At 42.7% G+C, this 16375-nt stretch overlaps 2 protein-coding genes across 2 annotated transcripts in view; one reads left to right on the forward strand and one right to left on the reverse strand.

Annotated features, from left to right (window-relative positions):
* The window catches only part of scn8ab (sodium channel, voltage gated, type VIII, alpha subunit b), a 40881-nt gene extending 29275 nt beyond the window's left edge, over positions 1–11606 (reverse strand). The window contains exons 1-3 of the mRNA XM_026306013.1: positions 11514–11606; positions 8027–8364; positions 165–295 (exon numbers count right to left, since the gene is read on the reverse strand). Of these exons, the coding sequence (XP_026161798.1) occupies positions 165–295; positions 8027–8308 (413 nt within the window). The 5' untranslated portion in view covers positions 8309–8364; positions 11514–11606. The remainder of the gene's footprint in view (positions 1–164; positions 296–8026; positions 8365–11513) is intronic.
* A 2844-nt stretch (positions 11607–14450) lies between these two features.
* Positions 14451–16052, forward strand: LOC113129859 (methyltransferase-like protein 7A). The gene is made up of 2 exons (XM_026306014.2): positions 14451–15022; positions 15489–16052. The coding sequence occupies exons 1-2, from the start codon at positions 14528–14530 to the stop codon at positions 15720–15722; spliced, it is 729 nt and encodes a 242-aa protein (XP_026161799.1). The 5' UTR covers positions 14451–14527; the 3' UTR covers positions 15723–16052.
* Positions 16053–16375: the final 323 nt, after the last annotated feature.

Consider the following 16375-nt stretch of genomic DNA (forward strand, 5'->3'; position numbering starts at 1 on the left):
CAAATTTTAAAAACTAAAACATGAAACAATACCTTTATATTGAAGTAAAGCTTAAGGAAAAGAGCAAGGCAGTGACTGCTCACAGGGCATTGAGCTTTACTTACTCTTCACTGACCCACTGTGACACAAGCAGGAAAAACAAATTTAAAATTCTGCAACATCACTTGAAAGGATATGAATGTATCAAAATCTTAATAGCTATTCGCCTAAGTAGATTAAAAGGGCTTAAGATGTACAAGGAGGGCGTGGCACTGAAGCGGAAGATTGTTTTGCCTTTGTTTAAGACTATAAATGTCTGTGGAGAGAAAGAGACAGAAAAACATAAATGCAGAATTAACCGTGTGGCACGTTTGACTGAGTACATCCTGTGCGATGGCTGTAGCTTGATGGCTGAATATGCGATGTGAGTCATGAGGAACTATCGCAGCTACTGTTTCTGCTTTAGCTGCAGGGCTAGTCCTCAGCACAGGAGACACTGAAATCCATTCTTGGCATTTTGATAAGTCGTCAAAAGTGCTGCCACTTTTTCAACCTTTGGCCTCCCCAGCACTGAGACAACAGTGTGTGAAGCATGTCAGACTGTAATGGACTATCCAAAAACACACAGGATAAAGCTAAAGGTCTACATCAGAGCACATAGTGGAACACAGTGGACTGTTTTTACTCCAGCTAACATCACTCCCCCTGTGGCCAGTCAGCCGAGAACAGCTATCACCTCTGTCCTGGTTCGGATCAGACAGAGCCTCTGTCCTGGAGAGCTTTTAACCATGACGGTAGCGTTCTGAGCTGCCTCAGATGCAGCAGAGAGGCGCATGGGAAGCTCTCTTTCTCCCTCTGTGGCCAAATGACTCCCTTCTCCCCAAGTTTAAAGCTCTTACTGGAAGAGAACCGCAAATGCTGTCATCGATCAGGGGTAGATCTGCTGACTCTAGGCTCTCAACAACCACTCCCCACCCATAAACAGCACTGGGCCAAGTGGGGCTGGGCAGTGGGGTGAGGCAGCAGTGTGTGTTTGTGTGTACCTGTGTGTTGTTTGTGGATGTTCTGCCCATTTTTGGACAAAAGCATTACGGGGTCAGAGTGAGGATGGCCATTATTTACAAACAGACTACCTGGATGCTTTACAGCTATTGTTGCTACCTGCACTTCCAGTATCTCTTGTACCTGCAGAACAGGAATGAAAGCACACATTTTACAATTTACACACACACATTTACATATCTGTGGTTCAGATGACAAATTATGAGTGAGATACAAATGTGGACACTGCCAGGTATCGGTTGCTGTATTTATCAAACATGTCCTGTACAGAACCAGTACGAAGAACAATGAAGAAACTGAAATCATTTATATCACTTTGAATTGAATACATGAACATTACATTCAGATCCTGTGCATTTTCAACTTTAGGTGTTATGAATTCAGCCTGAAGCTTCAGTGCACTGGAACTAATGTTTCTATGACTTGTTTAGTTTACATTCAAGTATAAGCAATAATAATCACTGCACAGATGACAACCTGCTGCTGTGGAGAATACACCTACGGTGTAATCAGATGGTTTTTAGCATGCATTTGACACCGGCAACTATACAAATACACACACACCACAAGTCTGCGGTTCAGACCATGGGATATACTAGAAAGAAACGACCAGGAATGTCCAGAGACAAGTGGTGTCCCAAAATCTAATTACATTAAAAATAGCGCCCACTATCTGGGGAGGGACAAAATATATTCTCTGTATCAGAGGAGGCTTCTCTCTCTCCGTCTCCCTATAGTGCTTCTGCACTACTTACTTCCTATGTACTCACTTCTATAATTAATCAAAACCAAAAAAATCAGGAAAAAAAACTGATCCAAAGTCAAGGACAAATATTTTTCTCAGAGGTCAAGTGAAGTGCTGACCAAGCAAATACAACATGTGAATGGAAAGAGATTGTAAAATCAGCTTTAGTCGTTTACAGATGTCCAGCACTGATAACTCTGTCCCATATGTCGATCAGAAGCACTTTGTCGTGGATGATTCCTACTCATTCATAGTGTTTTGCAGACACTGTCCTACAGAAAATGTTTTTGCTTTGTCCTTACTGAGTCTGAGGCTGATACTCCACAGCATATGGACATTTAGAAATGTTCATAAAGATTCATCATTCAGCTACCATCAGGCTTCATACTCATTCAACTGTGTCGATTTGGAGACAGAAAATTCTGCTGTTGATGCAAATTGGCACCTTGGCACAAATAAAACAAGAGATGCCCTTGTCAGACAATTTCCTTAATTGATCTGCCACACTGATCGATAATTGATCCACATTTGTAGCTTATAAAATGCTACATGCATGATTCCTCTCAATTAATCCTTTGTAGTCAGCGGTTATTTTCACAGCACAACTATGATCAAAATTCTTCAGTGAGAGATGAGTCCTGAGATATAACACTGCACAGGAGGAAGAGTTAAATATGAAGAGCTGCAGGCAATATCTGCTTTTTGCAACTTGGATAAACTCAAAGCTCAAGCATCATCCACACAAGCAGCTCCTTTACTGTGCTGTTCCTTGTTTCATGCAAACACCATAGGCCCTGATTACAGTCACGCAATGCAGTTATCCACACTGAGCAGGAATCCAACCAGTGAAAACATCACCACAAATATGATATACACACTTCAGCCCATACATTATTCACTGTTTAAAGTCTTTACAGGGATGAATTCCTTTTATTGTTCTCTCATTCAGTTTCCCAGACAAACTCAGTAAAGTGGGTTGACAGACACTGCATTTATCTGAACTGAAGATATTTCAGAAACTCACTATTTACACTGATAAACATACAAACACACAGCTTAGCTATGGCAGTGAAAAAAATCACTATGGATTGTAGAGAACCAGACATGTAACACAAAGCGCAACGGCACATACACCAATTACCATGACACTCAGCTGCCTATTCTGCATAATTCAAACATAAATAATACAGATTTATGTTTACACTCATGTATAAATATTCAACTCTGCAGAGCGTGCTTCACTGTAAGGAAGGCTTTTTGCTGCAAAGCTGGAGAAATGTTCCTAATTCTCCACAGAGCTTTGAAGAAAAAGGCACATATGCAAGAATCTGGAGGCAGAATGCAGCTGCAAGGACAGTGTGTGTGTGTGTGTGTGTGTGTGTGTGTGTGTGTCGGTGAGGAGGAGGAATAGTGGAAAGGAGCTTGCAGTGGTATGGGACAGCAGCAAAGAGCACTGAAGAGAGAGAGAGAGATGAGGGGGTGGAGGGGGAGTGATGCAGAACAGAAAGTCAGAGAGCTGCAGAGGGGAGAGAGCCAAACCTGAGATGGATGGGTAGACAGAGGGAGGAGGAGGACTGGGTAGGCATGCAGCGGAGAGAGAAGTGAGAATGAAATTGGAAAAGGGGGAAAGTACGAGAGAAAGCTGAGCGAGATCGAACAACAGAGATCATTGGGAGAGGGGGGTGTTGCACTGTTTATCTCCATCCCTGGACCCTGTAGTCTGACACACACTGGCCAATTACATCACAAAACTGAGTCTAAATGTGGCCTTTCTAATCTGTAGACCCGTTTAAAGATAACAACAAACAGTAAAAGCGATTATTTGATTAGACGTGTGATCGTTAACAGTCATAACTGACTAAGATTTTATCAAGAACGATTTAAACATTTGCTTCTTTCACATGATTTACATCACTGCAAATTAAATAGGGATATTTAAAGAGATCACCCAGTCTTACAAAAACCTCTCTGTATATTTTAGAGTAAATCATTTTTCAATAAATTGTCTTTTTTTTTTTGGAGCACCCAATGATCTTCATTACCACTGACGTATCATTTGCATACATACTGTATCTGCATTCAATAGCCTCTTTGCATATCTGGAACAAGACAGACACAACATATAATATGATACGCATACACTGCTCGCCATCCAGTAATGACTGACCGGTATAGACTAAGTGCATCTTGATTAAATTCACGAAGAAGCAGCAACATCTACAGTAAATCAACATTCCCGTTGTTTAACACGAAGCTCTGATGCCGTCTGACAAATCAGCACAGATCTAAGTAAGAGCTTTAAATTAGGATCTATTGAACCTGAAACAGAGCTCTTCTTCTTCTGCTTGAGCTCAGCGTAGTTAAAACTTCCTCTGTGACGTCTCATTCAAACATGTGTGACTGCAATTTAATTTTACTGCAAATTATAACATAGGGGGGGGAAAAGTGACATCCCCTTTTTTACCTGTATGTTATGCTGAAAGAAAAAAACCAAACCCCACCCTCCGTCTTTATACCAACCTGGCTGGCGGTGAACGCACACTGTAACCCCATCCCTTCCTCACTATACCCAGTACAGGAGGATGCTGTGTCATCAGAGACTGAGAACACAGACAGAGCATTAAAGCCTGGTCCTCGCTCTAATTTACTACACCTGAAAAAAAAAAAAGAGCATCAAAGAGGAGGTGGCAAAAGGAAGAGGGAAAAGGAGAGAAACGCATAGAGGCACACACAGAGACATAGATGGTGGCACAGGGACATAATGTAATGGTGTGTGCAGTTCTTCACGCTGAGATTCAGGAGCGACTGCTGCTTTAACTGTGATCTCCCCATGTGTGCTCACTGGCAGTAAGAGCAATGTCTGGTCTGCTGCACACTCCTGCCACCAAACACCCTCATTCAGGACGAGAATTAAGCTTTTGCATCAGCAAACCCTGAACACTGTTCAGACTTCTTTTGCTCCACGTCGTACACAGCAGCTAATTCTAGCTGAATCATCTTAACACGCATATGTGCACATCCACTACCATGCCCTCCTTCCATCCTGCCCTGGTCTTCCTGTATGACTATAGCAGCTTTAACATTTTCTAATCACATCAGACATTTGAAAAGCCCAGGCAGTCGTCTCCCCATCACGGGGGAAAACAAGAAGTGCAACGCTGCATTTCTCTTCCTCACCACTGCCCCCTCTTCCTCTCTTTGATGCAAGAGTGCTGTGATCAGGTTTCCTGCAGCTGACAGTAACACACACACACACACACACACACACACAGACACACACACTTAGACACACTCATTGGCATACAGTGCAATGGTGAGCGATAAGATGACTGTCGGTCGAGTAGAGGAGACGAGCAGCCTGGAAAGGTGAGGACACAAACGTTCGAGGGGGAAATGACGCATACGATGAATACACACTATTTAGAGTCACTTCCTCATGGTGTGATAAAAAGACAAGTATTGATATGAATTACAGGAGAGGAGGTTTTAGTCTGTTACTCTTGTTGGACTTCCTGACACATCACGTGGATATGGGTATTATGAAATCTTGACTCATCAGAATATATAGAAGTCAGAACCTGCATAAGCAGAAACACATAGAGGGTGAAATTCTACAAAGTTAGTCTAAGTGTAAACACATTTCCAGGTCCTGGATGTATTTAATCAACTTTGACAACGTTTTGATAAGAGGTAATAATAAACTGACAGTTTTTGATATATATCTAATGGACCCGACCACGTTATTTAACCCTCGGAGAACCTGCAGCAATTATCAAAGTGCCATTGGCATTTGTTCCATCCAGTGGTGTTGCTTTTTAAGACTGTGACCATTATATACAAGTCTGACCAAAACTATTCAAAAATGCTGCATGTCTTAGAGTGTAGCCCTGTCATATTGATAATGTAGGTAGATTCAGAAATGTTTTATACAATACCAAGTCGAGCAAAAGATAAATCCACTATCAAACTGCTGTGTATTTTCAAGATTTTGGATTTCTACAACATACAAACGTATATAGACATATATTACTGACTTTACTATTAAATTAATGACTACAACTATACAAAAATACTGTTGTTTCATCATCTGAAGTTGACTTAATCATTTTTATTCTACCTATAACTAATTATATAATTGTAAATTGCAGACTTGTTGAAAGGCTATAAACATTATTTGACTCAGGAGCCAACAGAGTAATCTCACATCCATGGACATAATGTGTGTGTGAAGTTATTCATCACAGAGGTCAAAAGGTTTAAACAAACAAATCGCATTGTTTACAAGAGTCATCAGTCCCATCGGACTGTAAATAAGGACAGCCAGGTTCAAAAAGTCTGGATGCAGAACATTTACACCAGGTTCATGTCTTTTTATTCTCATAGGATTTTTTCTTCCATAAAATATAAGAGCCAGGGCTTTTAAGCTTTGAGCCCTGTGACATTACCATTGTTTACTCTGTTTACTGATCTGAATGAGCTATTTATGTTCTCGAACATTTAACCTGAGGTGTCAGTACAGTATCCTCTACTCCTGCTTTCTAAACAGCTTTTACACAACATGCTTTGAAACCTCCAGTGTGATTATGATTATGCCCTTCAGGCACAGAAATGGAGAGTTTGTCTGAGCTTTGTCCCCCAACAACTTTTTTGGAAGGGAAATGACTCTAGCAAATTGCCTTTCAAGACAGGATTTTGTAGTAAAACTAAATAACTGGACTTTTAAAGGACTCTGGCAGCAGTGGTCCACAACACTACACGGTAAATCCTCATACTCTATAGTGAGCAGGCCATTCGACCCTCAAACACACATCAATTATCCAAAAAAATATTCTGAAATCATTCAGCCTTCTACGCACTAATAGCTGATGTACACACACCATTACATGTGGCTGTGGATAAAGGAGGAGTGTGAGCGGACTCCATGATACACAACTATACCTTCAATCCCCAAAGTAAAAAGCCACAGAGAAAAGTAAAGCGATGTAAAGAAGTGTGCACAGAGCAATAAACAAAGAGGGGAAGGATAATAAGACATGAACGCAACCCTTCCTGTGGTCACCCCTGAACTAGAGCTGCGGATCAATAGATCACAAAAGGCACATACACTTGATAGTTTCATCCGCCCTACGAGTGAGTGCTGCTGGCTGAGACCGCCAGTCCTGCTGACTGAGCTTCTTGCTGCTGTACAGGCCTCAGATTCTCTTACACATCATTAGAACTGTCACCATACAGGAGACTGGTTACCCCGTGCCCATAAACAGCTAAAGGTACTACAGCATGCTTCTCCCCCCTTCCTGTCCTCTCCTGCAATCTTCTGCATTTAGACCTTATTCCTCTTTTGCTCGTGCAGAGCTGCAGCTACAGGACAGAAGTGCATTCACGTTTTTCCTCCAGAGCACAATTTGAAGAGGAAAGAAGAGGCAATTATTGGCACTTTAGTGGAAGCATGACTGCAGCATATCAAAGAAATATGTTCAGATGTCCACGTTGCGAGAACTTTGTCAACATTCATATGAAAACTACAGTCTAATTACAGCTGAATTAACACTCTACTGCTGTGATGACAATAAATCTTATCCACTCAGACAATTTGTTGGACAAAACATTTGCAATCTGAAAGTCCACTTTGTCACAACATAATTCAATCAGCTTTAACACTGATGGCATTTAAATTTAGAGATGAATTCATCCTGACCTCCATCTGTTACATGATTCTTACCCTTAGCCCAGATAATTAATCCACACTGCAGAAACCTCTCTGATACTAACCACTGCCCAAGAACTGCATTCCACAGTAACCCTGCAGTGTTGCGGGAGCAGAGCCACTACGTGACTCCTTCTCAGCCGTACTTTGATTGTACAGGTGTGCCACAAGCCTCACAGGCCTCGTACAACCTGCCCTGCTCCCTAATAATACAGTGAGTGTCTTTCAACCCCAGCACCGGTGACTAAAAAGAACCTAAAGCTCTGAAAGGCTTCAAGGTCATCTCTGTTGTTATCATATCCCTGTCTCTTTGGTGAGTGCAAAAACTTCCTTGATATGAGACTTGGATCTGTTGTGAATTTCATATGTACCTAGTTGTGTGGTGTGGATAGTTTTTACAGCGCAGGCAGCTTCACATGAAAATCACTCACTATCTATAAATGGCTCACCAGTATTTAACAAAGCTTCTTCATTTGAGTCTTTGTTTGATAGGTCAGGGAAAACTGGGTGATGCATTTGGCCTTAGAACAACTCACTTTCTTGTTCAGATAGAATGGGTCCAGATCCTCCAGCGGTGTGGCCGCCATTCCATCAGGAATATCGCCGTAGATGAAGGGCAGGCTCTTCCCAGCCTCCAGGTCGCTGTTGGGCTTGGGCTCATTGTCGTCAGATGTGTCGCGGTGACTACTGTCCGATCTTGGCTTGGGTGGCTTCTTTTTCTTCTCTTCGTTGATGCGCTTCTCGATGTTAACGAGACTCTCCGGGGTGAATTTCTTGAAGCTGTCAGGTCCTGGGGGTGCAAGAAGGGGTGCGGCCATGTTTTCATCCTGCAGCTATTTCCTCTTTATTTGTTTTCCATCCCAGACATCCAGCTCTGAGAGGAAGAGAGGGACACGGTGAGAAGGTGAGGAAGAGCACGTATGGTGGATGGTACTGAGCAAAGACTAAAGCAATAGATGAAACGAAATTTAAAAAAAAAAAAAAACTCAAACAATAAAAACATTACCCTATAAATAAACTCAATCCATATTTTCAGTGTCAGTTTCTGCTGACCTGACAATAAAATGTCACATTAAAGTGGCAGACACATTTATATTAAAGAACAATTGTTTGTTTGGACCTGTTTTCACTGGTATTTACCAGCTCTGCTAAAACAAGCAAACAAAGCAAAATAAAGCTGTGTAAATAGTGCAGACCTTTCAAACAGGTGCTATTATAGGCCTAAATTCTGCTCTGCCCATCTACCTTAATAATTAAGGCACTGACCCTGCATCCTCAAAGGTTAAATTCAGGCACCCAGAGTGTAGACAGCATTCAGTTCCCTGCTGCTTTTATCATTGTGACCCCAACAGCAAATAGCCATTTCCCTCATGATGCTTATGTCCACAGGTGACAGCTCTTCGTCATCAGTCAGTCTCCTTCACAGGTGTCTTACATGATGTGTTATCATTTCTCTTTACCGGGATACTTCCTTTGTACCTGTGTTGTACCAACATGGTTTCACCTTATGGTCCAGGCTGCAGTGTGTTTTAATCCCACATGACTTTACACAAGACCAGTTATTAATTGAACTATTTACAAATAACTAAATATTCTAAATGATGTTGCAAAGTGGTTTATAAAGTGTTGCTGGACTTATTCAAACTCTGAGGCTCTGACTCACTGATGAAACAGGTTGTAAATAAAATGATCAACTGCATCTCTCTGGGCTCCTCCAGCAGATGAATTTCACATTTGGCTGATGGCCACTGGGTTTGCTTCACCTCATTTGACAGTCAAGTCACAGCTCAGGGTGTCAAAAATAGAGTATGCAACATTCAAGGAAAACAATGGCAAAGGTACAGACCTGGAAACCAATCAGAAAGAAGTCAGAAGAAATCCACAGCCAGAGAAAGATCCGACAAACCACTATCTTCGAGGAAAAGCACAGCCCACCAGACGGGGGATGGAGTCCGACTGGAGTAACCCAACCTCAGCACAACCTCCAAGTCTCCTTCCACCAATGTTACATTAATTGATCTATCGTCAAGGTGATTCAAAGCAGGATGCCAGAGCATGTCCAGCAGTGCGTGGACGCTTCACACATAATACTGGGACGATGCTAAACACAGGCAGGAACCCTGGAACTGACTGAAACCTTGCAGATGCTGCTTTATGCTGCTGACGTCCAGTATCTGAATAACACACGGAATAAAACGCAACAGTCTGACTTAAACATTTGAACCGAGCAGTGCTGACTCCACTTTTACCTACGGTCAGTCTATCTGACGCGCGGCCCAAACCGGCCCCGAGTCCTGATTTAGTTAAATCCGTTATGACTCAAGTGAAAAAAAAAACAAAAACCCGAATCCCGGCAGCTTCAGTTGGCTCCCAGGGGAAAAGATAAGATGGTCCGACTGAGCAGCGTTTTGCAAACTGCCGTGACGCTGCGTCCTCCGACATCCAAAAGTACAGCGGTCTCCGTCTCCGTCACCTGGAAAAATCCTTTTCTCTGCTCTGCGCGCTCCGATGATGAGCTGACATCTGACGGAGCCAGTCGGACACGGCGCTGGGGAGGAGGAGGAGGTGTACAGGGCAGTTGCATCAGAGTCACATGGGCCGATAAAGAACTTACACATCCCTCATTTCCTGCAGTGATGTCTTAATACTGCCTGTCACTAGATTTAAGATGCCATCCCAGTCCAAATCCACAGCACCACTGAGAAGAGGTAACAGTCCAGCATTAATGCGGCTGCCAAATATTGAACAGGCCTCCAATCACCCTTTATATCCAATACAGGTGGATGGCACAGTCCCTGTGTCCGAGCTGAGTCAATTTAAGATGCCCAGGCTGGAAGTTCACATGAGCTGTGACATGTTCATCCTAAATCCTTTTTTAATTTCTGGCGGTAAAGATAACAACAGATAAAAAAAACACCTCTTCCTACTTCTCAGAAAACTTTCTCCTTCACACCGCATATTATAACATGTACAGTCAGTGCAGCCATTCATTGGGATTAGGGATTTGCGTCCTGGGTAGGCATCAGTAAAGTCTCTTTTATACCGAGGCGCGCCTTTGTCCTATAGGGCCAAAGCCTAAAATGCTGCAGTGTGGTTTACTGCTGCTATAGGCTCTAACTAACTAAATCAGAGTGGGTCAGATGAACGCACAAGCCATGTCCAGTCAACTCATCCCCAGCCTCGAGGCAAAGCAGCATCAGCACAACAGAATCTGACACCTGAAAAAGTGACATTTACAGCAGGAAACGAGAAACTATAACGACCTTAAGGCTGTACCACACCCGCGTATTTCATGTGTCGGCGTCAGAGCTCCATACGGCGAAGGCTTACCGCGTAAAAACATAATGGGGATTGTTGTTTTTAATTAGGGAGACTGCGTGGAAAGACAAGGACAGGGTGCCGCGGCCCATTTGAGGGCTGCCAAACTAAAGACGCACCTACCTCCTCACGCAATACAGTCTCCAAAGAGATTGCAAGGGGGGGGGGGGGGGGGCACAGAGGTGGATTTGGAGGGAGGGGGGGGGGGGGGGGGCATAAAACTATCATAGTTAAAAAAATTCATCTTTGCGAGAAAACTGCTCCCCAAAAACATTTTACAAACGACGCATGACTAAAACACCCGGAGCACACAGACTAGTTAATGTCGCCACTCCAATAAGTTTGACCTGGTCTAACACCTTTATCTCATATGCGTATGTTTCACATTCTCACATACTGAAATGTCATTCCGTCCAGCGCCAGGCCAACACCCCATATAACCTGCTGTCTCCGCGCCGTCCACCACGTCGCAGTGCAAACCCATGTCTTTTCCCCCCTTTGCAAATCGCAGCTTCCCGACTTCTAAGTGATTCCTCGCATGCATTTGTCCATGTACTGGCAAGGAGCCCTGCACAGACGCTAGGAAAAGATGCTGAGGGGGACCCGCTCTGCGGCATTGGGATGCAGTCAGTCGACAAAGTAGGACTGCGAGGCAGGCACGACAGAAAAATATCAGGCAAAGCAGAAAACAGATTGTCTACTCACTTTTTCCCGCATTAACAGAAATCCAGACAGCTGTCACTGAACTGCAGATGTGGAAAAGAGTCGGGAGTAACTGCGGCTGTCGCCATATTGTTGCTGCTATCTTCCTTCCCAGTGCGTGCGGCTACCCTGCATAATTGATGACTCTCAGCAAATTGTTAGGGAGTGTCGGTAAATGCCTTTAGTTTCAATATGGGACGACAGACCGCAGCATCAGCCCCCCCTCCCTCCCCCAAACACCCAAAAACCCCAAAACAAACAAACAAAACTCACTGTTCACTGTTTATGTAGCGACAGACACTGATATCTCGATTATTGTTGTTATCATCTACTATGAAAATAACTGATGACTGTGCACTTCCATTGATGAGGTGGTTATGAGGCACATTTAAGATAACTCTGACCATATAAACATATATACACTTCACTGGTTTGACTTCAGTGTGTCGTTCATGACCAGTAAGACCAGCCTACAGCTCAGTCTCCTACCAGTGTGCGACTTTCAAGGTTTAGCAATAAAAAAACAAACTTCTGACAGTGTGAACCTTTTCTTATGTTTATCTTGCCCGAACTCTAATATCTTTTTGTTAAATACATTTGTTTTGTTTTATAGTTTAATGTGTAATATTGAGAGGGATCTATTAGCAGAAATAGAATATAGTATTCATAAATATGTTGTCATTAGTGTGCAATCAGAAAATACCAACCACTGCATTTTCTTAATCTCAGAATGAGCCTTTAAAATCTCCATAGGGAGCGGGTCTCCTTTCACAGAGGCAGCCATGTTGTACTGCCATGTTTCTACAGTAGCCCAGAGTGGACAAACCCATCACTGGCTCCAGACAGGGTGTTGTGTTTTAAAGGTGCTCAGAAGGTTGCATTCTGCAATCTCCCCACGTGATGACGCCCAACCGTATGCATTTTACACACTGCACCTTTAAACATTTATATAAATGCTACTTCAGAACATACATTTTTACTTGAACACAGTAGAAAAAGGTTTTGCAAAGAACATTAATAATATGTGTGTTCTAGTTAAGTTTGTCAGTAAGCCGTGACAATAACAGCGCCCTGAAATCAAAGCAGCTACATGCTATTGACCCATTATTATCATTTAGCTACAGCTGTGTTTGTCTGTTCTATTACACCATACATAGACCCAGTGACCAAGGTCTTCTGCAGCACATTCAAAGCATGTAGAAACATTGATCCTCCAACCACATATATCAAAGTCCTGCTGACAACAGATCAAATCTTATCAAGAGGTATTGCTTAAGCATAAGATGTCTGATGTAAACACAACGTAATATGTCGATTGTAAGAGCCCAGTACCATAAATTCCTGCCTCACACAAATAAAATACTTTAATGTTATACCATTATATGATGCAGGCAAAATGTGTGCCCATCTATGCCAGCAGTCAGCAGACCATTATTAATGGTTTACAGATGCCAAAAAAAATGGAGCTATTGATAGTCTATGGACCATTTGAATTTCTTATTGATTTTCAAGTAACTCTTTTTAATGGTTCCACACTTGTACTCCTGGGTATTTTGTATGTAACAGCTTTCAGTTCAAAGCTAAGGGAAAAATCTACTCACACATTTAAGTGCTTAGGCAGCATGAGCAGTATCTGACACTGGGACAAGTTCACCTCACTGACTGAGATTTCAAACCTGAATGAATATAGTTCATACTGTTCTAAACAAAGAACATAAAGAACTGCATGTGGGTCATTGAGGAGGCTGGACCCCTAATTGTACGTAAGATTTCAGACAGTTTATATTTAAACCATAAATATTCAGTGTCTGTAGCAGGAGAAAATACAGTTTGTGCAGGTTTGGGCACATGAACACGGGGACACTGCTGCTCACATTCTGAAATAAATGACATGCAGTATATTGTGACCCTTATCCTGTAGCCTCCACACTTTAAAATACAGCGACTGTATGAGGGAAGGGTCTTGAGGATGGCCCAACAATGTCTCTATCTGGTGGAATTTAGAAGAACTGCAACTCAATGCGTACAAGGAATCAAATGCTCGGCGTGTACTGTCATTGATTAAGCTACTTTTCAGTTCAGCGTTTCAATACCGTGAGCTCTGTGGCTGTAGCATGTCGGTTCTAGGTTACACACACAGCACCACACACATCTGGATCCTGATAAGTGACTGCAAAAAAAGAGAAACTGTATCTGTCATTTCTCTTCCTCTGTGTCTATAAACAAAAAAGACCTGAAAAATGTATTAAGGCTCAGGATTAATTAGGCTGGACATTTTTCAGTGACGGTTATTATCTATGTTTTTAAGCAGTTGCCAAATCCCATCTCATAGACGGTCTATTGTCCATCTCCAGTGCAGGGACAGCCTCGCTGCACATGTATATGTGATTCAGTATAACTTAATGGGTTTCACTTTTCCATTAAGGGCAGTTTGGTCCAAATTCCCATAAACTCCAGCTTGAATTCAGTCAATTAAAGTTAGAATGAATTTCACCATTAGCATGTTTGCACCGGTAACGACAGCTGGCACAGGATTTTGGCTTTTAAAAAAGATGTAACTTTTTTTTTTACTAGTACATTTAGCACAGTTAGCCTTTATTTTGAAGGTCTGCACTGGACTGAGTGTGGTGTGAGCAGGATGTCATATATGAAATAGTTTATATATTTATATTAGGTTTATACAGGTTAGGTTAGGGGATAAACTCTGCCTTCCTTTGGGTGCCAGCACATGTAGGAATATGTGGGAATGAGTTGGAAGATGTGCTGACAAAAACAACCACTAAAGGAAAAAGAAACAGAACCACAAGTACCACTAGGGCTGCAGGGAAACAACTGGAACTTTAATGAAACATCTATTATTATCATCATAGATTTTGCAGTAAGTTTGGGATCACAGGGAAACACAGAACAGAAGGTGGCGCTAATGCACCAACACTATTTGCCATGCGCCACAAATAATGAGAAGAAGAGCTTGTTGTTGAAGCTGCTGGTCCCTGCGAAGGTCAGTCTGCGTAAAGATGACTTCTGTGATGAGACTTTGCATTTTAGTTGTCAATATACTTTGCCTGCCCCTTCATCTGATCCATGCCGTCGGCCTCTATAACATATACAAACGCTTCTTCCCGTTTTGTATATATCGGATCTCTAAAGGGTACATGAGGAAAATGTCCAACACGAAGAAGGAACTGTTTCGCAGTCTGCCAGAGTTCAGACAGCCTGGCGGACAGATCACACTTTTGGAGCTTGGCTGCGGCACCGGAACCAACTTTGAGTTTTACCCAGCGGGTTGCAAAGTGATCTGCACTGACCCGAACCCGCATTTTCAGAAATACCTGAAGAAAAGCATGGGCGAGAATGACCACCTCGCCTATGAGCAATTCGTGGTGGCATCTGGAGAGGACATGGGGCAGGTTCAGGACGAGTCTGTGGACGTGGTTGTCTGCACCCTGGTGCTCTGCTCTGTCAACAGCGTTCAGCAAACTCTGCGAGAGACGCACCGCATACTGCGACCGGTGAGTCTCAGATAACACGATTAAATACTGATGTGCGGCTATAGTCTGTATATTACCACTTATCTAGCAGTTTTACTGCAGTGCAACATCTGGATTAATCATTCACCACTGGGTATTATTACCCAACTAAACAAACAAACCAGCAAAGAACTTTATGTTGGCAGGTTCCTGTAATATGTCACTTTGTTTAGATTGTATGTAGATGTAAACGTGTGGACTGTAGGTGTGAGCCCAGCTCTTTGACTAATTATACACTGGTGCTGACTTTACATAAGTCAGATCAGTAATGGTGCAACCAGCAGGTGGGTACACCCTGACCTCTGTCCCGTGATGTCAGGTTTCACTGAAAGTTTAACTGGTGTTGAAGGTTTTTGTTCACTAGACATTAAAAGTAAAAAGTAAGAGATATTTGTTGTAAAACATGAAAAGGTCAAGAGAGAAAACTGATCTATACTTTACCCTGCAGGGTGGAGCCTTCTTTTTCATGGAGCATGTGGCTGCAGATGCCTCGACATGGGCTCACTTCTTCCAGCACGTTCTCCAGCCTGCGTGGTACTACTTCGGGGATGGATGTCAGCTCACTCGGGAAACGTGGAAACATCTGGAGGCAGCTGGATTCTCTGAACTCAAACTGAGACACATCGAAGCACCACTGTTCGCATTAATCAAACCTCACGTCGTAGGTTATGCTGTAAAATAAGGTCGTCTGATTGGCCACAACCAAGTGTGTGACAAACGCCAAGCACTAAATGCCTTTCCTGTCCTATGTGATATCAGTAATGAGACAATAATGCCAATTTAACATTCATTTTATTTTTATAATCTAAAAAATGTTCAATGTTTATGTTTTGGAAAGACAAATCAACAATGAATACATGTTGTACAGGACTAACTTTACATGGAGTTAAAGTGAAAATATATCCATCCATCATCTAGACCCCCTTAGTCCTAACCAGGGTCCCAGGGACCTGCTGGAGCCTATCCCAGCTCTCTCTGGGTGAAAGGCAGGGGTCCACCCTGGACAGGTCCCCAGTCCATCACAGGGCCACATAGAGACAAACAACCTCACACACTCACACTCACTCCTATGGGCAATTTAGAGTCACCAATCAACCTGACATACATGTTTTTGGACTGTGGGAGGAAACCAGAGGACCTGGAGAAAACCCACACAAGCACAGGGAGAACATGCAGACTCCACACAGAAAGGCCACTGATGGGTTTCAGAACAGGAACTTTCTTGCTGTGAGGCAACAGTGCTAACCACTAACACACCGTGCCGCTCAAGTGAAAATATATCTTGGTTTAATCTTCTGTCCTTGATTTTTTTTCTCTCTCTTCCTCAGCTTCAAT

The sequence above is a fragment of the Mastacembelus armatus genome, chromosome 5 (assembly GCF_900324485.2).
Source record: "Mastacembelus armatus chromosome 5, fMasArm1.2, whole genome shotgun sequence".
NCBI lineage: Eukaryota > Metazoa > Chordata > Actinopteri > Synbranchiformes > Mastacembelidae > Mastacembelus > Mastacembelus armatus.